The sequence below is a fragment of the Paroedura picta genome, chromosome 6 (genome assembly GCF_049243985.1).
Source record: "Paroedura picta isolate Pp20150507F chromosome 6, Ppicta_v3.0, whole genome shotgun sequence".
NCBI lineage: Eukaryota > Metazoa > Chordata > Lepidosauria > Squamata > Gekkonidae > Paroedura > Paroedura picta.
In genome coordinates, this window is record NC_135374.1 from 93,740,283 (window position 1) to 93,763,484 (window position 23,202).

The 23,202-nt window shown below is 44.0% G+C and overlaps 1 protein-coding gene across 10 annotated transcripts in view; it reads right to left on the reverse strand.

The window, feature by feature from the left end:
* The window catches only part of ARHGEF7 (Rho guanine nucleotide exchange factor 7), a 123,424-nt gene that overhangs the window by 95,143 nt on the left and 5,079 nt on the right, over window positions 1-23,202 (reverse strand). For 9 of the 10 annotated variants that reach the window (XR_013232132.1, XR_013232134.1, XR_013232133.1 and 6 more), the window contains exon 2: window positions 369-455. The exons of the other annotated variant lie outside the window; for it this stretch is intronic. Coding sequence is in view for 6 of the 9 variants with exons in the window: in XM_077343753.1 (XP_077199868.1) it covers window positions 369-455 (87 nt within the window). In the remaining 3 variants the exon portion in view is untranslated. The remainder of the gene's footprint in view (window positions 1-368; window positions 456-23,202) is intronic. 10 annotated transcript variants of the gene reach the window in all.

Consider the following 23,202-nt stretch of genomic DNA (forward strand, 5'->3'; position numbering starts at 1 on the left):
GCCGATTACATCATGAGGAAGTGGCCATACTTGGGGGCTGACCATGGAAGCATTTGCATCCAAAGAAAGTGGTGTCAGAAGGAAAAGAAGAAAATTCCTAACAAAGAAAAAAGAAAAGAGGCTAAGAAATAAACACGATGTGCACCCTTAATACCTTTGGGGGGTAAAAATCACAGCAGCACACTTCGGGAAAGTTGAGAAAACCGTGAATAAAAAGAACAAAATGCTGAGAAGTGGATCCTGCTGGGATCAGGGCTTCTCCACTAGGGTTTCTTTCCCAGCCCCGACTGTCACTCCCAGTGCCCCCTCCCTCCCTCCCTCCAAGGTACCCCCCATTATAGTAATCTCCCCCCACCCCCGAGTCTCACCTCCAGGCGGAGGGTGGCGCCGCAAGCCCGGAGGAACTCGCGGATATTGCTCAGGCACTCGCTCTCGGTGCGGGGCTCCGGATAAACCTGCAAAAGAGAAAGCAGCAGCGGTTCAATCCGAGTCGGGGTGGGTTGCCACGGACGGCGGGAGGCAGCCAGCGGAGAGCTCCAGCCTCCCGGCTCCCGCAATCACATCCACCGCCTGCCTTCTCGCTTCCCGCTGAGCGCTCCCCTTGGAGGCAGCTCTGGCTTGGCTTCGCCCCTCACTTGAACCGGGAAGTAAACACGGCGGCAGGAAATGGCGTGTGGGGAGAGTCCTGGGCGGGGGGCGAGACGGTTCTTTACAAGGTGCTTTCCCCCTATCCCTCCTCCGCCGCCCCCCTGCCCCGTGCACGCGTGGGGAGGAAAGGGCAGCTGGGGGGTCCCTCGCGCGCCTCTGTGCTGCAGCCCCCCTACAAGCGAAGGGAGGGCTGTGGGGAAAGGCGGGCTTCCAAGCGGCTTGTTTCTCCCTTTGCTTTTCAAACTACTGCATGAATGTAACGCGCCCACCAAGCAGGGAGGGGGCAGGCGGCACCACCTGCCCGGACGGCTGCTATTGATTTAAGGCTGGAAGAAGAGGTGGCCGTCTTGTTCTCGCCCCGACAGAAAGCAATGGGGCTGGGCGAATTCGGACTTCTTTACTCCTTTAAGCTTTCCCACAAATGGCACCTGCTCAGGTTCGGCAGATCACACAGCCGAGAAAGACGCCAAAACGCCCTTGAGTAGCAAACAGCCAAAAAAAGGCCATCATTCTATGCCACAACAGCTCCTGTACCATTCAGAGCATATTTTACCACACGCCCAGCATTAGTGCTTTCCAACAAAGAACAGTGGGGGGTCAAAGCCAAACAAGGTTGCAGAGGAAAGCACTGATGGGTCCATGATCACTTTCAATAGTACAACCTGCTACAAGTTGAACGAATGAGATGGGAGAATCTCAGTGCAATAGTGCTTCCCCACCCCGAAGTGGTTTCTTATGTGTAACCTACTGAATTTGCAAACAACTTAATGCAAAGTGAATAGCAAGAATACAAATCACGTTTGCAACATTTCTCGGAAAATAATTCTAATTTCTGGAAGATGTGGTGGGAAACTTGTCCTCCCCAATCCAGTACAATACACATTTTTTCTTATACACAAGAAGGTAAAAAGCATATTTTAGATGCCTACCAGCACACAGTAAATAAGTAGTCCATATATTAAAAAGAACAAATGAAAGAGCCACCAACTAGAGCCCAGAAGCCCCTCCTATCACCAACTGCGCTCAACAGACACTCAGGGCAACTCTGAAACTGAAAACACTCCTAAAATAACAGAACTCTAGTTATACAGTTAAATAAAAATAGTGACCCCAAGGCTCTCACAGGTATGTGGGACACATACCTGCTCTGGAGCTCTTTAGTCCAACCTCCTTCCTCCCTCCTTTTTTCTACCTAGCTGGCACTACAAAAAAAGACTTGGCAGATTGTAATTTCCATAGGCTTTATTTGTTTGTTTATCTTATTTATAGTCCACCTTTCTCACTCAGAGTCAAGGTGGATTACAACAGGCTGAGTCAATGCCAGTGACAGTATAGGGCATTCAATGAACAATGTAATAAGAATTAGGGTTTCAGAACCAACATAAAGTTCAAGAACAGAACTGAAGCAAAGCATAATACTGACATGACACATTAAATCAGTCTTTCTCAACTTTTTCATCCCTGAAACATTCTTCAGGCTTCAAGAAACCCCAGAAGTGGCACAGTGGTGCAGAATATGGTTGGGAAGCATAGCTGTGTACATGCCCACCCTGGGACCCTCCTCTTCCCACCCACTCCAGGCCATTGGTCATTTTAGGAGGGGTGGGTGGATCAACATGACCGTATATGATCGTATCACCCAATAAATGCTTAACAAATTAAAAATATATTTAAAAATTAACTCCAACCCATTTGGGAAACTTTCCCAGGGCTGTTAAGAAACCCTGGTTGAGAAAGCATGCATTAAATATATACCATTGAATAATTCAATTTTGCATGATTTGAGGAAAGCCTGGAGGGTGAGAAGCATTCTGACCTCCTCAGGCAGGCCATTCCAGAAGGTGGGGGCCCTACAGAGAAGGCACATGTATTGATTTCACCCATTTGCAGCTTGGCACCTACAGAAAACCTTGCTCAGGTAATTGACGCTATCATGGTGATGAATGGAGGAAGAGGCAGTCTTGCAGATATCAGGGCCCAAGGCCATAAAGGGCTTTGTATGTGATGTTCAATTTCTTAAATTGAGCCCAGTAAACAATGGGTGACTGAAGTGCCTACAGTATGGAAGTAATAGCTCCCAATAATAGCTGTAGCGTTCTACACCAACCAGAGTTTCTAAATTGATTTTGAGGGGATACAAAAATACAGTGCATTACAATAGTCTAGTCTCAATGTTACTGTGGTATAAACCCAGGTGGTCAAATCAGCCATATCAAGGTATGGGGTCATCTTTCATGCAAGTCTGAAATAGCTGCTTTACAAGGTGGACTGTATGGCATTATACCCTACCAAGGTCCTTCCCCTCCCTACACCCCAGTCTTCCAAACTCTACTCTCAGATTCCCAAGGGTTTCCAAAACCAGAGTTGGCAACCCTATAGCAGAACCCTCTCTGTCCCTTAATCTGGTCTGATGCTTGAATGAAAAGGTTGTAGAGCAGATGAGTTATCCAAGAAGACTTGGAGTTGGTCCGCTACTACTCTCTCAATCACTTTGCTAAAAAAACGGCAGGTCAGATATGGCAATAACTGGCCATATCATTTTTCTGCAGGAGTTCTTTTTTCAAGTACGTGATGGATTACCGCATTTTTGAATGGCCAAGAGAAGATGCCTTGAGTTAGTGACTGATTTTATATACATTATAAGTGTTTGTTGAGGTAGTCCTTACATCATTTTATCAACGAAGATGGGCAAGGGTCTAGGGTAAAAATAGTGGCCTTCATCAATCCCACAATCTTGTCTGCATCCATCACGGAAACTCGAGTCAGTCACTCTGGCTCAAAATCCAGCAGATGTAAAGGTGACAAAATGATTGATAATAGAGGGCAGCTAACAGATGAAAGATAGCTCCCTTTCACGTCTAGCATGGCGCTGGGCCCTCGGGAACAGACCCAATTCCCTGTTCTATGAACTACCAGGACAGCTGGTGTTAAAATTCATTGGATACACTAATGTTTGCAGGGCCAGCTTTCAGTGAATTAACACTGTAAACAAGCAGTTAATGTTCACTGTCATTCACTGAACAGATAAAACCCAGCTGTCCTGCACATAAATTTCCACACGAGTCCATGCATAGTGGCGATTGTGAGAGAACGAGACCATATGTGCATAAATGGGCAAGCTACAACTTCTATCCCAAAGTTCCTGAACAACTGTCACATAGGGTCTATCCAACAGCTTCTCTATGACTGCTAGGAAAACAGAACTCTGCCTCTGGATGCACAGGTCAGTGACACAGGAACAACTTGCTACCAAAAATTTTGGCTCATTGTGTGTGTTGTGTCATCAAGTTACTTCCGACTTATGGCGACCCTATGAAATAACATCCTCCAAAATGTCTCATAATTAAAAGCCATTCTCCCTTGGGTTACTCTGCTAGGAGTTTAGGCCCCTTATGATATTGCTCTCAGCTTTGCTGACACACACAAATCCCCTCACCACATTAAGGTGTGCATCCAAGAAATTACTTAATAATTTAACCAACGAAATAATGTTTCTTCATCTGATCCCTCTCCCCATTGCTTCTCTACTTCAGATTCCAATACAGTTTTATCATTTGAAACAACAAAACTTCCATCTTCACAACAGTGTGACTAAGAAGGCAAGCTTCCTCTTACACTCAGGGCCAGTTTACATATTCAGAAAACTCCAATAAAGCTATTATTGAGCTTTGTGTGTGTGCGTTGAATTCTTTCCCTGTTTAAAAAAATTACTTGAAGAAAGCAAGGTTTTCAAATCATTCGGTATGATACTTAAAAAAAATGATCAAGCTTCAAACATATTACTTCCCTGCTGCAGCTGAAAATGGTACAATCCAATGCAACCGGTACAGTCAGATTCTGATGGATATATATATATATATATATATATATATATATATATATAGAGAGAGAGAGAGAGAGAGAGAGAGAGAGAGAGAGAGAGAGAGAGAGAGAGAGAGAGAGAGAGCCTCTTGTGGCGCAGAGTGGTAAGGCAGCAGTCTGAAAGCTTTGCCCATGAGGCTGGGAGTTCAATCCCAGCAGCCGGCTCAAGGTCAACTCAGCCTTCCATCCTTCCGAGGTCGGTAAAATGAGTACCCAGCTTGCTGGGGGGTAAACGGTCATGACTGGGGAAGGCACTGGCAAACCACCCCGTATTGAGTCTGCCATGAAAACGCTGGAGGGCGTCACCCCAAGGGTCAGGCATGACTCGGTGCTTGCACAGGGGATACCTTTACCTTTATATATATATATATATATATATATATATATATATATATATATATATGAGTCCACTTCATGTTTCTTCCTACAGCAAGAAGCATTTATTCATGCTTCCCCTGAGGAAACTAATGACTGTTCTGATGTAACCCCTAAATTCACCTCAGTTTCTATGATACAACATGAGAGAGCCATGATCAATACTGCAACATTAAAAGGAAGCACCAGGGCCTGTCTCAAAATTAATCAATCAGTTAATGAAAAATGCTTCTGTACTGCCTTTCCTCATCCACACACACAAAAAGGCTCAGAGTGGCGTCCATAAAAATGGATTCCACAAAATAATTTCAAACCCAGATTAGGGTGGTGCACGGGTTCCGAACTATTTTGCACCTGTGGGCATATTTGGAATTCTGACATGGCACGGTGGGTGCAGTAACAAAATGGCTGCCACAAAATGGTTGTTGCAGGAGGCAGAGCCACAAAATGATTACCACTGCTTAACTTCAGCGCACATCATTGTAATGTGGTAGCAGCTGCTGCCAAAGCAACGCTTTAAAAATCTGCACAATCAAATCTTCAATGGTCAGAAGCCTGGCTAGACAAAAGCCATAGCTGGCCCCACCTACTTCCTAAAAACCCCAGAGGAGGTATTGGCAGGCTACATGGTGTCCATGGTCACCACGTTAGAGGGTGATAATTATTTCATACTCTGCTATGATTCAGTGATTTTCTGAAACAATATTGTCCTTTCAAGGTGGAAAGAACTTTTGGGGGAAGGCTGTACTCAGCAAACTGAATTCAGCACACGTGATTAGCCAACTGCAAAATTCCAGTCCTGCATATACCACCATACCATCAAGAAGTAAACTATCACCATGGAAATTACACAGTATTAATAGATAAATATTCCCAGCATCGCAATGACCTGAATCTTCAGAGGCAGCAATGGAAAGCATGTTTCTAGACAGCTTGCTATAAGAAGTCCAAAAGCTACAGGCAGCTCAGGAAGGAGAACAAAGCAATTAGGAAAGCCAGCTCTTCATTTTTAGATATACAAATAAATAGCTACTATAGTAAGCATACCCAGTGTATGATATTGGTTACTAAGACAATAGACTTGGCAAGACATCTTTGCCTTTTGAAACCAAATGCTAAAAGTCTAGCACTAAATCACTAGTCATAAATGTATGCAAACAATATCATGGCAACCAGTTTCAACAGCAAATCATGCGCCCAATGGAAAAGTTACTGCTTAAGATTAGGGGGACCTCCCAACATGTAGTACAAGTGGGCTTCTACAAAAAGCAGATATTATTCCAAATCTATCCCCTACTGCCTGCCCTATGCAAGCTTTAGCTTCATTCATGCAGCTTTCTCCATTAGTGCAAAATTGAATGAGATGGGAAGATGCTACTTTCCTGTTAAAGCCACACAGTTTCATTTTACGACTACTACTACCACCACTACTTTACTACTACTTTACTATTACTTTACTAACGCGTCACCACTACTTTGCTATCACTGTACTATTGCAGTACTGCCGCTTTACTACTGCTTTACTACCTCTTTACTGCTTTACTACCGCTTTACTGCTGCTTTACTATGAATTTACTAATGGTTTACTGCTACTTTACTATCACCTTACTACTTCAGACTTCTTCTAACAAGGGGTTTTGGAATACAGACAAAACATCTCATCTTAGTTAGAGAAAAAGGTGATGCCTAGCAGATAAAATAAATACACATTAAACTCAAGAGCAAGGACAACAACAGAACAATGTGTCAACAATATACTAATGCTAAGTGAAACAGAAATTTCAGCTCCAACTAAGCCTGTAAGGGGAAGCTATTCCAGAATAATCACACACCACCTTCAAAAAGATCTCTCCCATCTCTCCTCCCCCTAACTCATTGGAGGCACAAAGAGCATAGTCCCCATAGATGTATTCATTGACCAGAACTGGCTGGACAATATGGAAGCAGATGGTTCTTCATATATCTTGGCCCCAAACCATTATGGGCTTTAGTGCTCAAAACCAGCACTTCAGTGAGAAGTGGTATACAAATTGAATAAATAAATGATATACTGAAAGGCAATCAAAATCTCTCAATACAGAAATAACATGCTCACTGCATGGGGTGCTTATCAACACCCTAGCTAAAACATTTTGGATCAGGTACATTTTCTAAGTCATTTCGTGAAAAATGCAGCTTCAGCATGTTGTGTTAACTTCCATGAAACCAGGATGTCATAAATGCATGGATGTCATAAATGCATGAGTCACATTGCAATGCCAGAGGTATGCAATGGAATTAGAACACACACTATTACAAATGTCTATAAACAAGACCCAAATGTTGTGGCTCTACTCAATTAAATATTTTGCAGGAATGTGTGTCATGCTTTTGAGGTGCCACAAGATTCCAATGTGTAGAAATAGATTTTATGGTGGGACTTCTAAAACTGCTGGATCAGAATTGTAAAAGTTGTGCAGCAACACTGCTTTTGTGATTAACCTGTGAACTGTTGTGTAGTCTGGGGGTAAGCTTAGCTGGAGTGTTATCCCGAGGACTGCCCTTGGGTCTGCTCCAGAGGACTGTGAAATTTGCACCTGGATAGGACTGTTTCCTGTGTTTGGTTTGAGAACTGGAAAAAACATTTCCTCTCACTGGGCTGTTTTGTGGATAGTTGGATGCGGGAATCTTAGGATTGCCTTTCAAATCAGTTTCAGCAAGAATCATCATAAGCTTCGTTTCATTTTATCAATAAACTGCCTTTGCCAAGCCTAATTCATTGAGAAGTCGACAAGGAAGTAACAGTGCAGTAGTTAGATGTGCTGGACAATTACTGAGCAATCCATTTTACTGTGAAACTCACTGGGTGATCTTGAGCCAATCACTTTTTCAGTCTAAATCAAAAAATATTATTGTTAGGGAACCATGTGCACCACAATGAAAAAGGATGAGGCAACAATCAAATTGTAAGTAAATTCAATCCCACCCAATGTGCTAGTCCCCTACATGGGAAAAAATACCAGCATAGTACCTGCTTACTGAAGCTAACAGCATCTCAGGGTAGATGTTCTGAATTAGTTTGAGGGGGGAACCCCACTGCCATGCCCCCAGTCTAAACTGGGATCCCTGCAGCCACTTGTTAACATTACATTAAAAATCTCTAAGAACTCTTGACATCTCTCTTTCATACAAACAACAAGTAAGTTTTTTATTTATTTAAAATATTTATAACCCAGCTTTCCTGATAGCTTAAGAAAACTATCACGGCCCTCTTGTATAGCAAGCAAACATTTGAATTTTTTCCAGACACACAGATGCAGTGTTAGAAAAAAAGCTTTCACGTGGTACATTTTGGTAGCTGTCAGAGGTACGAGATCTATGTTCAAAAATAATGTATCAGTTACCTTAATAGCCAGGTTATACAGAAATGAAGGGAAACACTCTGGGATTCTGTGTACCTGTGATGTGAACAGAATTTGTCACCACAGTGTAAATTGGTGATAAAATGTTTTAACACAGTAAAGAAAAACTGTGTCTGAAACAGGACAATTTTAAGTGCTTTATATATTGTATATAAAGTTCTGTATTATAATTGTTACTTACAAGCCTTTTGTTACCAGTAAAATATTGTGAGAAATTTTTGCTCAGACCACAACTGATGAAAGCTGTTTAGCAGAAAACATCAATTTGTGTGTCACTACAAGCAAAGTAAAATTAAGTAAAAGACAATAAGTGTGTTCATTGCATTTTCAAATTATCACAATTCAGACACTTTATCTTTATTATGTTGGTAATTTTCCACTGTGTCTCTCATACACATAAAATGTTTTAAATCTTGATTGTGTTAAGACGCTCTTAGCCCAGCAGCTGTGATGGTCTGTCTCCTGCCTGGAAAGTGGGAGATAGTATAACATGGGAATCTGTTCATAAAATTATGTCGTGAAATCCAAACTTGATTCTGTCCCCCCTCCAACAAAAAAGTTCCCAGTGAAGGAACAAAAGCAATGGGGTGCAATTTGTCCTATGGCATTACATAGTATTCTACCACCTGCCCATGCTCCTCTATATTTAAATGAGACTATCCAGAGTTTAAGACTGGAGTCATTATGGTCAATATTTCATTATCTAAGACCCCAGATATGTCCATCTGGTTTTGAAATAGTACTTTGTGGTCATGAAGGCCAAGGCACAGCAACCTTTAGTGGATGGAGTAGAACTGGCATTCACAGAGCTCGTTAACAGCGCAGTTGTGTTCATGGACCCGGCATTTGAGACCTATCACCTGTTTGCACAACCCTCGCTATTCCTGGATGATTAAATTTGCTGGAAGGGGTGGTGGTCAAGGACTGGCCCCAAGAGACAGTAAATGCCTCTCTGAGAAACCCAGTGGTTACGCCTGCCTTGAATTGGGCAATGCTGCATCCACCTAAAGAAACCTATTCCAGACCCAGGAGGGTTGAATAACTATTATCCGGTCTCAAATGTACCATTCTTGAGCAAGGCTATTGAACGAGGGATGTTTGGCCAACTTCAGGGATTCCTGAATGATTGTTTACAGCCATTCCAATCTGGTTTTGGACCTAGCTATGGGATTGATATAGCCTTGGTTGACTTGGTGGATAACATGAGCCGGGAGATGGACAGGAGAAGTGAGACTCTGTTAATTCTCCTCTTAGTGCTTTATGATACTGTCAATCATAGGAATCCAGATTGCCCTTTCAGGGCTGGTTTCAGAGTGTCGTGTCATGTCGTGTGGTGCTCGAGGACTGTTGTTATGCTCCGTGACCTTTAGTCCACATGATTTTCAAAATCTATGTAAAGCCACTGGGAGAGGTCATAAAAAGATTTAGGCTGAGTTGCCACCAATATACAGATGACTCCCAGCTCAGTTGGTATCTCGTACTACCAACATATCCCATAGAGACTGAAATTTCATTCTGATAAAACAGAGAAGCTGCTGATGGGAGAGGTTCTCTACGTGGGATTGCCTTGAAAGCTGTTGGGAAGCTCTAGTTGTTACTGAATGCTGCAGCCAGAATGTTGACTGGTTTGGGTCATAAGGACCATATCACTCTAGCCTTGCTCTATCTCCATCAGCTTCCAATTTGCTTCCAGGCTCAATTCAAGGTGCTGGTATGAATCTTTAAAGCTCTGCATAGCTTGGGATCCAAGTACCTTAAGGATCACCTCCTCCCATCCAAAACTATTCATACGTTCCAGGTAGGAATACCAGATCCCTGCTGGGGCCATGGGAACCACTGCTTTAGCACCACCACCCCACTTTAGGAGTTTAATAAAGTGGGGAAACCCCCCCCATCCCTGCACCTGAGTTTCAAGTGGGGGGAAATGCCCACTTTATCACCTCCAGCATGCTAACATCATTTCTGTGTGACATTGGAACATTGGGGAGCCCCTAACCATACTCCCAAATCCCACCACCACTACGCTGCTTCCACCTGGTAACTCAAATCCCAGGTGGCAACCCTAGAAAGCGACTTCTTTGTCATGGCATCAGAACTTTGGAACTTCCTCTCCAGGGAGATTTGGATGCTTCCCTCCACCAGTGGCTTTCATCAGAAACTGAAATTTTGATTCATCTGGCAGAGTCCTGATAGTGCTCACTGGCCCTTCTAGTGTTGCTTGTTTGTGTGTTTTTAATTGAATTATTTTATCGTTTTAACTTTTTGAAATTGCTGGCATGTGTTAATGTTTTCTGTGCTCACTAGAATGTAGACCCAGGTAGCCAACATAAAAGTATTATAAATAAATAAATAAAACTTCTGTTTTTTTAAGCAGATTAATGGCATGCCAAAGAGTGCCATCTATCAACTGCATTGAGTAAAGCAACTTACTGCTTTCTTACTCAGCTGATATTTTTAAATTTATTTCTTAAATGGGAGTGGCGGGGTAAAAGTCAAAAGAAATAAAATAAAACTATCAATCTATCTAGTAAAATTTTATACTGCCCTTACCAAGGGCTCAGGGCAGTTTATGGCATGGCAAAATACAGTAGATAAAACATAATCATACATACAATACAGTTGAGTTTACATTCTTAAAATTTCTAAAATCAATTAAAACTATTTCCTGTAATACTATCACTCAGGGATAGTATAGCTGGCTTGGAGCTGTATTTTAATAAATCTAATCTAATCACTCAGGGACAGGAGCATGCTACCTACCACAACAAATGGATAAAGTGCAGCACTGCTAGATGCACTTGATTATGTACATTCATCATGAATGCGTGGACCATGGGCCTAAATCACAGGCCCAGCAGTACAACTCTGTCTTGCAGGCCCTGTGGAACTGTTTTAAGTCCTGCAGGGCCCTGCTCTAATTTGGAAAAGATTTCCATCAGGCCAGAGCCAGGGCCAAGGAGGCACTGGCTCTGGTTGAGGCCAACTGTACTTCTCTGAAGCCTTTAGCAGGTTTTGAGTGCTGGAGCATAGGCTTCTTTGAGGAGCATTGATTCATGCTTTTGTGACAGCTGGATTATTGTACCACACTCTACATTGGGCTACCTTTGAAGGCAACCTAGAAATTGATCTGGTTCAGAAAGCAAAAGCCACTTATATGTTGCCTGCCTTAAAACAGCTACATTGACTGACAGTTTATGAGCAACTCAAGGTGCTGGTGATGATTTTTAAAAACCCTGTATGGGCAAGGACCACATATCTAAAAGGTCATTCTGCCCTCCAGTATGTCCCCATGTGCCGAAACAGCTTTCCCCAGACTGCCACCTGCTGGCTGTTCCCCCATTTAAGGTCAGAGCTCATACCTTCTCACTACAGCTCCCACTAAGGCGGTGAGGGGGACATTTTTATTGTCTAGGACAGGGGTAGTCAACCTGTGGTCCTCCAGATGTTCATGGACTACAATTCCCATGAGCCCCTGCCAGCAAATGCTGGCAGGGGCTCATGGGAATTGTAGTCCATGAACATCTGGAGGACCACAGGTTGACTATCCCTGGTCTAGGACTTTTCATCGTACATGCCTCCCCATCATGTTTCGTTGGAGCAGGAAAAGAGGTAGATCTGGGCATTCCAAGGTTATTCACACTTAGAAGAAGAGCTGGGTTCTTGTACCCTACTTTTTAATATCAAAAGGCATCTCAAAACAGCTTACAATTGCCTGTTTTTCCTCTCCCACAACAGACACCCTGTAAGGTAGGTGAGGCCAACGCAGTTCTAAGAGAACTGACTAGCCCAAGGAGACCCAGCTGGCTACACATGGAGGAGTGGGGAATCAAACCCGGTTCTCCCACTTAGAAGCCACTACTCCTAACTACTACACAAAGCTGGATTTTCCTAACTAGGTTTATGGATTCTAGAAGTGTAGCTGAGGTCCAGCCAAGATTACAAAGAGTCTTCCTGCACCACCCCAAGAAACTGACAAATGTAGCTTTTTCTGAACCACAGCCCACTTAGTCAGATTCTTAGAGGCCTTTAAGAGAACATCCCACTGAGCACACACTTTCTGTACACATAAAGGGTCTTTCTGGAAAACAGTTTTATAGCTACAGGAGAAAAGAAGGGGGGAGGGACTCCTAATGGTCTGCCAAAGCCATTCTGGCAGCTTCTTACAAGGAGAGGCTATTTTTGTCAAGAGTCCAACGGACTAGTTCAGAACAGAAATTTGCGCCCCAGAGTGGTCTTTGAACACAGCCATGAGCTGAAGTGAAACTTGACTCTATAGGTTTGTTTACTTTACTTGTATCCTGCTCTCAGAGTGACATATATGATTTCCATGTGGCCTCCATTCAGGCAGCTTACAAGGTCAGACCTTTAGCAAAGATTTAGCACGTTTAACAGCTGAAATGGGCTTTTTAGAGACTTTCTCCACGATTTTCAAAAGTTCTACCGAGTTCAATGAGACTTGATTTCATGTGTATTTATTCATACATTTATAGTCTGTCTTTCAAACACAATCATTTCCATTTTCTTTTCAATTCAAGGCCTTTTTAAAAAAGAAAAAAGGCGTGCGCAGTCTTGAAGGTGGGGGGTGGGGGGGAGAAAAGTTGACACACAATTTAAAAGAGTGAAAATGAGCACTATAATTGCCATGGGAATTCTGCCAAAATGCTATCCCCAGGCAGAGTTATATCCTGTAGCTGCAAAAATTAAATGGAAGACAAGGGGGGAAAACATGAGATGATGTCAAAACACAAACAATTATTCCCATGCATTATTTAAAAAAACCTCTAATATATAATTCCACCTAAAAACTGCCACATATAGTAAAAAAATACAAAATAAATCCCACAAAAGGCAGATGCCAGGTTTTCAAAGGATTGAAGACTTAGTGCCATAGCCAACAACAATATCTCTTCAAAGACCTTGCTAAATAAGAAAGTTGGGCCAGCCTTACAAGAACTATGATAGAAGAGTTGGTTCTTATATGCCGCTTTTCTCTATCCAAAGGAGTCTAAAAGCGGCTTACATTCACCTTCCCTTTCCTCTCCCCACAACAGACACCCTGTGAGGTAGGTGAGGCTGAAAGAGACCTGATATTACTGCTTGGTCCGAACAGCTTCATCAGAACCCAAGGTCAGCCGGCGGAATCTAACCCGGCTCGCCAGATTAGAAGTCCGCACTCTTAACCACTACACCAAACTGGCTCTCACACCAAACTGGTGGTGTGTAAAGGTTAACATTTGCACCCTGATTAGCACACAGAGGCTAAACAGAAACTATGACAGCGCAATCCTAAGCATGTATGAAGAAGAATTTACCATTGATTTACAACTGATTCAAGGCAACTCTGTCCACAGGATTTTCCAGGCCTTCCTCCACAGGCATGTATACTCAGAAGTAAGCCCCATTGACTTAAATCAGCATGGCTGTCAGCTCTGAACTAAAAAATCCGCCAAAAGAAAGACTCGTCAGTCAAAACAACCGTGAAATAACAAAAACAAGCTGGTGAGGCAGAACTTCCACACTAGAATCTTCTTTATTCAAATACTAGGGGCAAAGACCGTTGGATCCAAGAATACAATGGGTGCTAGAGCTTGGCAGTGGGAACAGGAAGGGGAAGGGTTGTCCAGTCTGTAAGGCCATGGGGGTGAATGTGTGAGCCCATAGCCCAGGAGGGACACACCTGCACCACTCCCTCCCAACTGCAGGCAAAAATGGCTTATTTGAAGGCTGGACTCTGAGGCATTGTACGATTTTGAAGTCCCACCTCCAAACCTCCAGGAATATTTCCAACCCAGGGGTAGCCAACCTCCAGGTGGGGCCTGGAGAGCTCCTGGAATTACAGTTCACCTGCAGAGTATAAAGATCAGCTCCCCAGGCAGAAAGGGCTACTTTGGACAGGGTTGTGATAGAGAAGAAACATTTAAGGCCTCCCACACAGGTTGTTGTTGAATTGAAAGTCTTGAGGCCTACTGCACAGGATTGTTGTGCAGATGAAACAGAAGACAAAAGAGCCAGTTTCTTCTGCAGAAAAATGCTGTGCAGTGGCCTCAAATCTGCAGGGAGTTGCAAAGAAGAAAGACACATGGCTTGGCTGTATCTAACCCCCGGCCAGAGCAGTATTTTAAGTGAGAAGGGACTTTTCTGTGGCCTCCCTGTCAGCCAACTGTTTGGCAGAAGGGGAAAGCCCCCCATCCTCAAAAGGAAGGCCCTGAGGCTCCCCTGAGTTGCTCTTGGAAAGGCCTCCCTCCCCTCAGTCAGGGCCTGTCAGAGGCTCCTTCACAGGAGGCCTTAAGGGGGGGGGGAGGGAGTGCAATCACCAGCCTCCTGCCAGCTCTGTCAGGGTTCTGAGGCAATTTGCAGTTGGACTTGACAGTTAGGACAGCCTTGGGGCAAAAAGGGCTGGTGCAGTCTCTGTTTTCATCCCCCTTGGCAGCCCTGCTGACCTCCTCGCCCAGCGGTGGTCAGGAGCAGACTGGAAGCCATGTCTCCAGATTGCCGTGGAACTCTGGTCTGTCCTGGTGAGGGCCCAATCGGAAGGCACGAAGCGCCTTCCGATTGGCCCCTCCACTTGTCAGTCCAGGGCCAAGGGGCCAATCTGGGAGTTTTGATCACGGACACAGCCCACCCCAACACCCCTTACTGTTTTATTAAGAGGGAACAGATAACCAAACAAAACCAAGCCAAAACGAGCCATGGTGTCGTATAGTGCAGGATGCAGAATACAATTAAGCTGCAGTTGTTCTTACTGAATACTATGCATTTGGAAGAGACAAGAAGCTAGCTTAGATATCAGGGGGGGAAATCAGTTAGAGTAGTTGAGCAGTAGAATTAGCTGCCTAAGGAGGTGGTGAGCTCCCCCTCACTGGCAGTCTTTAAGCAGTGGCTAGATAGGTATTTATCCTGGATGCTTTAGGCTGATCCTGCATTGAGAAGGAGGTTGGACTAGATGGTCTGTATGACCCAACTCTATGATTCTATGAACCCGAAGATCTGCAATCAATTCTGCTCTGTAATCAGTTCTGTTCTTCAAAGGGGTCCTGGATAGGTCTTTCTTCTAAGACCTCTAGATTCAGCGAGTGCTGCATCCTCAGTTTTTCTGCTAGTTAATACTGACTTTAGTATAGTAATGGTTGTGGACTGGCAAATTTTTTGGCTGCAATGGCTTCAATGTGAGGGTGGAACTAGAGGCCTTAGTGATTTATGTTGTTCACGAGAATGGGGTTATGAGAATATTTGGAACAGAGAAAAGAAAAAATGTATTGCTTTTAGTTTAAATTTGACAAGAAAATGTTAGAAAGCAATTCTTGCAAGACAACTTAATAGTAGGAGACATATTGCTTCGTGCTGCTAATTATGTTGATGTATGTTTCTGTTGTGTCCATCAGTTTTAGTCTCTCTTTGCACTCAGGCAGCATTCAATTGCACAGTCCAAATTTATTTTACTGGGTGAAAGAAAACAAGTTACAAGGGGGAGAGAATTATGATAGTGGAAGCCACACACACACAAATCCTCATCTTTCACCCAGAAATGCTTCTTCTAAAGGACAGGAGGACCTCCTCCTCCCAGGAACTGCAAAAGTGGGGCTCTGGAAATCTGCAGGGGCAGGGAAATTGGTGGAAATAGCTCTCCCCACTTCAATTAGTAGGAACATTCTGCAGGATCCACATCACTAACTTATGACTCTGTAAGATACTTTGACCTTTAAAATTACATTATGATAGTTATACTACTTCTACCTCTATAATTTTGTTTTCCTTAATTGTTGTCAGATGCATTAAAGGAATTGACCGTAATCAAGAAAAGCCACCATAAGTACAATAAACGGCTCTGTGCTAACATACACAGTTTCCCCACATAATCTAAAACGTACCCCAAAAGAGTTGGCATTTCCAGCAGAATGGAGCCCTCCTGTGGCATAGGACAGATGGTTGCCAGGTAAAAGGGGGGGGAATGGACGGACACGGTCTAATAGATGCACAAACCTTCCTTCTCATGCAAAACCAGAAATTCTGTCATCAAGGCAAGTTTTGTGGCAAGTTTTGTGTAAGTCAAGGAAAGTTTTGTGTAAGTCACTCTGATATAACTTCCAGTTTTGCGCCAGAAGTGATATTGTATGTTGATGTGATGCTGGCATGCTTCCCCTTTTGCTCCCCCCATTTTTACCTTGCCATCCTGTGAAGTGCTGGTGGGAATGTGGGCAATTGCTGGGCAGAAGACCTGCCCTCCCGAAGTGGTTCTGGATGGGTCTTCCTTTGAAGCAGCACAGTAGAACTAGGAGGCCCACTAGTAAGTGTTGATTACGTGTATGAAGACCTGCCCTCCCGAAGTGGTTCTGGATGGGTCTTCCTTTGAAGCAGCACAGTAGAACTAGGAGGCCCACTAGTAAGTGTTGATTACGTGTATGTATATGTATATGTATATGTATATGTATATATATATATATATATATATATATATATATATATATATATATATATATATATATATATATATATATATATATATATATATATATATATATATATATATATATATATATATATATATATATATATATATATATATATATATATATATATATATATATATATATATATATATATATATATATATATATGAACTATTATAGATGGGAACACAAGGCACTCAACTCCAGACCCTGCATGTGGGAAACTTGGATACATTTCCTCCCGTACAAAAGACTCCTCCAAAATGCAGAAGATTGGCAGACTAATTTTCATACACACACAAACCTTTTGATGGCAAGAGTGGTCTGAGTCAGGGGTAGTCAACCTGTGGTTCTCCAGATGTTCATGGACTACAATTCCCAATTCTCATAGGAATTGTAGTCCATGAACATCTGGAGAACCACAGGTTGACTACCCCTGGTCTGAGTGACTCTGGGGTTCTAGGGAGGCGGAATTCCTGAGACCCACATCCCCTGCCAAGGCCATTCCAGGCTCAAGCAAGCAGAGGGCCAGTCAGCCCTTGCCTCGGGTAAGGTGATGTGCAGGGATGGTGCTAAGCTGGCTACCTGATAGCTGGAGGAGGTGGGCAACCGTCTGCTCCTCCTTTTCCTTCCCCCTTTGTCAGGAGCGGGTCAATGTGGGTGGGGTGTCCCAGATGCCCTGTGGCTAAAACTGCACCTGCTTACTGGCCCCTTTCTGGAGCACAGAGTTAGTTTAAGAAAGAGCTCTTTCAGTCCTTTATTCCTACCAACTGTTTTTAAAACAAAGCAGCACAAGAAGCTGTACATACAAAACTGCCTTTTAAACACAAGCACATGGGAAGTGTTTTATATGGCTCCTGTTAAATCTTCTGTGCATTTCACACACAGGCCCTGCATTTCTCATCTGTCTCTAATTATTACATCCATTCGTATGGAAATGTTCCTGTTAAGGGCAGTGTGTGTCTTCTGTTTTTCTCAATTAATGAGCTCAACAGTTTGAGACAGTGAAAATAGCTTATGGGTGGGAGAGCGCAGGAGACAGAAAGGTGTTTGAGCTTGCTCATGAAAAGAAATGGGAACCAATCCAGCAACAGTTAGGCAAGCCGAAATCCCATTAAAATCAGTAGAAATAACAACACTGGAAACCAGCTTAATTCAGTGAAAATTAAGACCTCCAATAAAATAGCCTAGATTTATATAGGTTCTGTACCGGAGGGGGAAATGCATAAGCAAATGAATGCCTAATGGCATTATTTCAGATGTGCTAACCACTTCATTAGGCAATTTCTACTGTCCCAGGACAATAGTGTAGATCCTTCCAAGAAGAATCAGCAACAGCTTATTAGATCCCTCTTCAGCTCCCCAAAAAGTGTCTCGATGCCAGCAGGCATCTGGCAGAATGAGATGCATAACATCCACAAGATCTGGACTGTGTTTACACTTATTTCCATAATGGTGCATGTCTCTCAAGGGCGGGTGCAAGAGCACACAGGAGAAAACAGTACAGCTATGGCACCATTAAAAGTGGCGTATTCAAATACTACACAAAACCTGCTTCTGCAGAGCCACCACTCCCAATGTAGCTTTCGTTACTCCTGTGCAGCGCAACTGACATTATGGAGCACTTGCATGGCCGTTTCCCCTGCACATTTCCTTGTGTCACTCCTCCATGACACCAGAGGTAAGGGCAGGATGGGAACTGAAAATGGCCCCAGGAGCAAACCAAGCTGAGTGGTCCCTGCAACTCTACAAGCCAGCATGGAAAAGACCTTTAAAGGCTAGACATTCTGCATGAGGAATGCAACAATCCTGAAAATGATTTAAAGGCATTATGGTATTTCAAATAAATGTATATGATCCTTAAGGGACCCAGGACCTGGGATTGAGATTGGGGATTAGTACCATCAGTATCCCCTCTCCACCTGCTTGTAGTAGGAGGGGGAGGTTGATTAGCCTATCTTGCCAGGTTAGCTTGCTAACCGATAATGTTATATTGTAATTGTTGTTGAGGGATTTTAATGGATTTTATTGGGGGTTTTAAAATGTTGTAACCCGCCACGAGCCGTAAGGGAGTGGCGGGCAATAAATCGAAAGATAAGAATAAGAATAAGAATAAGAATAAGAATAAGAATAAGAATAAGAATAAGAATAAGAATAAGAATAATAAGAAGAAAACCCTATACAATGACATTTAGGCCATAGTATCAAAACATGTAGGGTGAACAGTTGCTACAGTAAATTCAAGTTTCTACCTTGCCCTCTGCCACCCATTAGCTACACTCGTCTGCAGTCAAAGGTCAGCTGGGTCCATGACCTATGTATTGTGCCCCATGAATAAACAGCATCCTACAATTATGACCTACAGCCTATGGATTGGGACTGCTGGATGGGATATGGATCGACCCCTACTGGATACTGAGTTCCTATAAGCTAATTCTTTAACAAGTTCTACACAAGGAATATTTTGCAATTTTGCCCCATGTGCAGAAGTGGTATTTATTTTACTGTCACTGCTTCTTAGAAGGACCTGTTTCACATGTGCAGAGAACAAGGATTCTACAACAAAGCACTGGTCCTCTTAGAATGCATTCTGGGAGGTTCTTGAAGCCTGTCCATTATGTCTACTGAGACCCTTCCTGGCAGGACAACACCTTCCTTACCCGGGGCCAGCCCAACCAGTGGCAGGAGGAGTTATCCTGGCATTTGTGCAATGAGGGGAAGTGGTACTCACTGGACCCTCATGCAGCAGCCTCACAGCAAAGGGGAGGACAATACCTGCATGGCCCTCACACAACTCACTTGGCCATCATTTCATGAGCGGGGCCAGTCATGAGCTGGGCAGTCAGATTGCCTCTTTCCCCCTCCCTTCTTTTCCAGGGCCCTTTTCCCCTCCTAGGCAGCCTCCGCTCACTGCATGAATTCGGGGAAGGGGAGCAGGACGGTATGTCAACATCACTCAGCAACTGAAAGGATTCCTTCACAGCTGTGACCCTCGGCTTCTTCCTGAGCCTTTTGGGGCTCAGCTTCTTTCCTGTCCTCAGCTCTCTTGGTCTGCTGCCCATGACACTAAGCCTCCATACTGATGAGGTCATTTACTCTGGCACTGCCCCTTTCTCTTGTCATTTGTTTCGTGTCCTCATGTTTGCAGTCCGACAGACCCCCTGTTGCCGTCAAGGGAAGGCCAGCGACTTGCAGCTTAAGGTACAATCAAACATAACCCAGCACAAACCCAAAGGTGGCTCTTGAAAACAACAGCAACATGGTATTGGAGGGGTAGGTGAGATACTAAATGGCGTAATCCCTCCTGATTCTCAGTGAGGAAGGCGGCCTACAAATAACGTAAATGAACTCAAATCAATGTGAAGAGAATGGTAGGGACTACAGGTCTTGGAAGTGCCTTGAAGAAGTGTGCGTGCTCACAAAAGCTTATACCTGCAGTAAAACTTTGTTGGTCTTACAGGTGCCCCTGGACTCACACGTTGTTTACAAAAAAATAAGTGGTAGAAGAGTTGCCAGTAATCCCAGTGCAACCATGTGCAGATTTACGCCAGATCACTAAAGCCATTGCACAGGGTGCATTTATTGTACATTGTGAGACCTCATGTGTGCCAGTTCCTAATAAAGGACTCCCAGCAACCAGTGTTCGGACTGTGGAAACTTTATGTATAATTAATTAACATATCAGTATCAGGAATACTAAGTGTTATATTTTCAGCTATTCAAATGGGCTTTCTTGTACCGGCTATTTGTTTTCTTCTTGCTCTGAATTTTGACATAGTTTGGCTCTTTAATGATGAAAGAGAATGGCCATCTGATGGACGGCCACCCGGACCTCCCCCACCGTACATTTGCTAGATGTTTGGAAGCAGCAGCTGGGTGGTTGGAGCAGAGTCACCTGGAAATTGCAGCTGGTGCAAAATACAGCTGCTAGGTCTTCATGGGAACATCTTGGAGAGCCCAAATCCAGCCCGTGATGAGGCAGCTGCATTGGTTACCAGTTGTGGCCCGGATCTGGGCCCCTCATATTTGCAGGACTGCCTGTCTCCTTATGCCCTCTGCAGGGTGTTGCGTTCTGTGGGTTTGAATTTGTTGGCGATCTCTGGTCCGAGGGAGGTTCGCCTGGCCTTGACCAGGGGCAGGGCCTTCTCAGTCCTGGCCCCTACCTGATGGAATGACCTCCCAGGAGAGCTGAGGGCCCTGACGGAACTGTCTCAGTTCTGCAAGGCCTACAACATGGAGCTCTTCTACAGGTCTTTGGTTGAGGCCAGGGCTAGGAAAATCTGGGTCCCCTGCTGGCTAGTGAATCCATCAACTCCCTTGTTTTTCCCCCGGAACACTAGTTACTAAAAAGGTCTGTTGAGCTGGGGGGGAAGGTGGGATTGTCACCGTGAAGAGACGTTTTTAGGGATTTATTGTTTTTAGGGGATTCTATGTTGATTTTACTGTTGTGAATCTCCATGAGACACTGTATGGGAGTGGTGGTATATAAATTGAAACATAAATAAATAAAAATAAAGGTGGCTGCCCCCTGATTTGGGTGCTAATTGTGAGTCCCTGGTCTGGAAAAGGTTGGCCATCACTTTATTGGACTGCCTGCCTATGAACAGGCATCTTGGCTCGTTGCTTGACACAGAGAGCTCATGAGTACAACATCCGGGCACACATTTTCAGGGACATCGTATGAACAGTCTGCAGCTCTTTAAAAGCAGGTTCTGGCTTTCCTGAAAGAAAACTCAACAACGGAACCCAAGTAAACTAGTGCCAACTACGGTTGCCAACTCCAGAAATACCTGGATTTCTGTTGTTTGAGCCTGGGGAGGGTGAGCTTTAGTAAGGGGAGGGCCTCAGGGGGGGTCTAATGGAATTCAGTGCACCTTCCAAAACACCCATTTTCTCCAGGAGAAGTGGGATAAATGTTTTAAATAAATAACAATCATAAGCTATCTATGTGACCTGGGGAATTGCTATAATTTTGCAGGATCACCAGCCCTCACCTGGAGGTTTGCAACCCAAGTGCAAACTGGCAGCTGTTTGTTCTCTGCATGTTGTGCAATGTGTTACAGGAACACAACCGCTAGAGAAATCATAAAGGCACGTGACTAGATATATTAGATAGACGTCGCTAGGATCTTATCTTTTACACTTTGATCTTGTGTACTTTTAACCAGCCATATAGAAAGTCAGGCAATTATTGGGAAGCTCTTCAGAATCAGTAACTGGAAGAAATTCGAAGACATTGGAGTTTACTCCTGGAGCCTTGATCACATCAGCCTCCTGACTAGTCAATCAGTGTGTACATTATATTTAACTAATCTTCATGAACCACTGCCTAAATAAAACAGGGCTAACAGGATCCATACTCACAGTTCCCTGTCCACAGGCCTCCATCCAGCCTGCTCTCGGCAGGGTCAGTAGACATGCTCCTTTAGACCAGAGGTGGCCAACCACTGGCTCTCCAGAAGTCCATGGACTACAATGACCATGACCAGCACCATGCTGGCAGGGGCTCATGATCATTGTAGTCCATGGACATCTGGAGAGCCACAGTTTGACCACTCCTGCTTTAGACTACATTATTGCATTCCAATTATGACCATTGCAACTCTCTGCGCACCCTGTGATGGACAACTATCACACATTCTGTCCTTGCCAGAGAAACAGCCAGTCTTCTGCTGCATTTCCTTCTCTCATTCCGTTCCTGACCACCTGTCCTGATCATCCAAGTGGGGCAGGTAGGGAAAAGAAAACCCAGTCTCCAAATTCTGAGTATATCAATAACATCACAGTAATTTCACCTTTCAATACTTGACATATATGAAACCTATAGCCTGATCTTATGTATATTTGCTTCTACCGTGTTCAAAGAGACTTGCTCTCCAGAAAGCATTAACAGGACTATGGCCAAGCCCATTGCATTCAGGAATACAGTGGGCACTAGATTGGGGGGTGGGGTGGAAGAACTCTGTGGGTGGCCTCTCTTCCCACCCCCCACCTGGAAAGGCTGGAGGCCCCCAGGGAAAGGAACTCACTGGCAGGGGCAGCTCTCACGCAGCAGGGATCTGTAACCTCTCAGCTTTGGAGGGAAGTGGAAGGAGGAGTGGGGGGTCAGGGGTGATTGGCTGCTAGACAGACAGGCAAGCTGGTTGGGAAAGGAGGCACTCAGGGGTGGGACAGCCACCCTGAGTGGGTGTTAGGCACTTAAACCATGAGACACGCTCCTCCTCCAAGCCTTACCAGAAATATATTATGGGGAACAGATAACTGAGTACAGTGCATGGGGTTTGGACAAAATTAATTACCAGGTCTATTCCAGCATGACAATTCTAATCCATTTGGGAGGTCAAATAAACCCAATCGAGGTGATTAACCATTTAGGGATGGGTAATTCATTCAGCGGTCGGTGGTGGCTCAAGGCAGATTACATAAACCAGCTAAGCAAGCAACAGAAAAATTAAAACCACAGAACAATC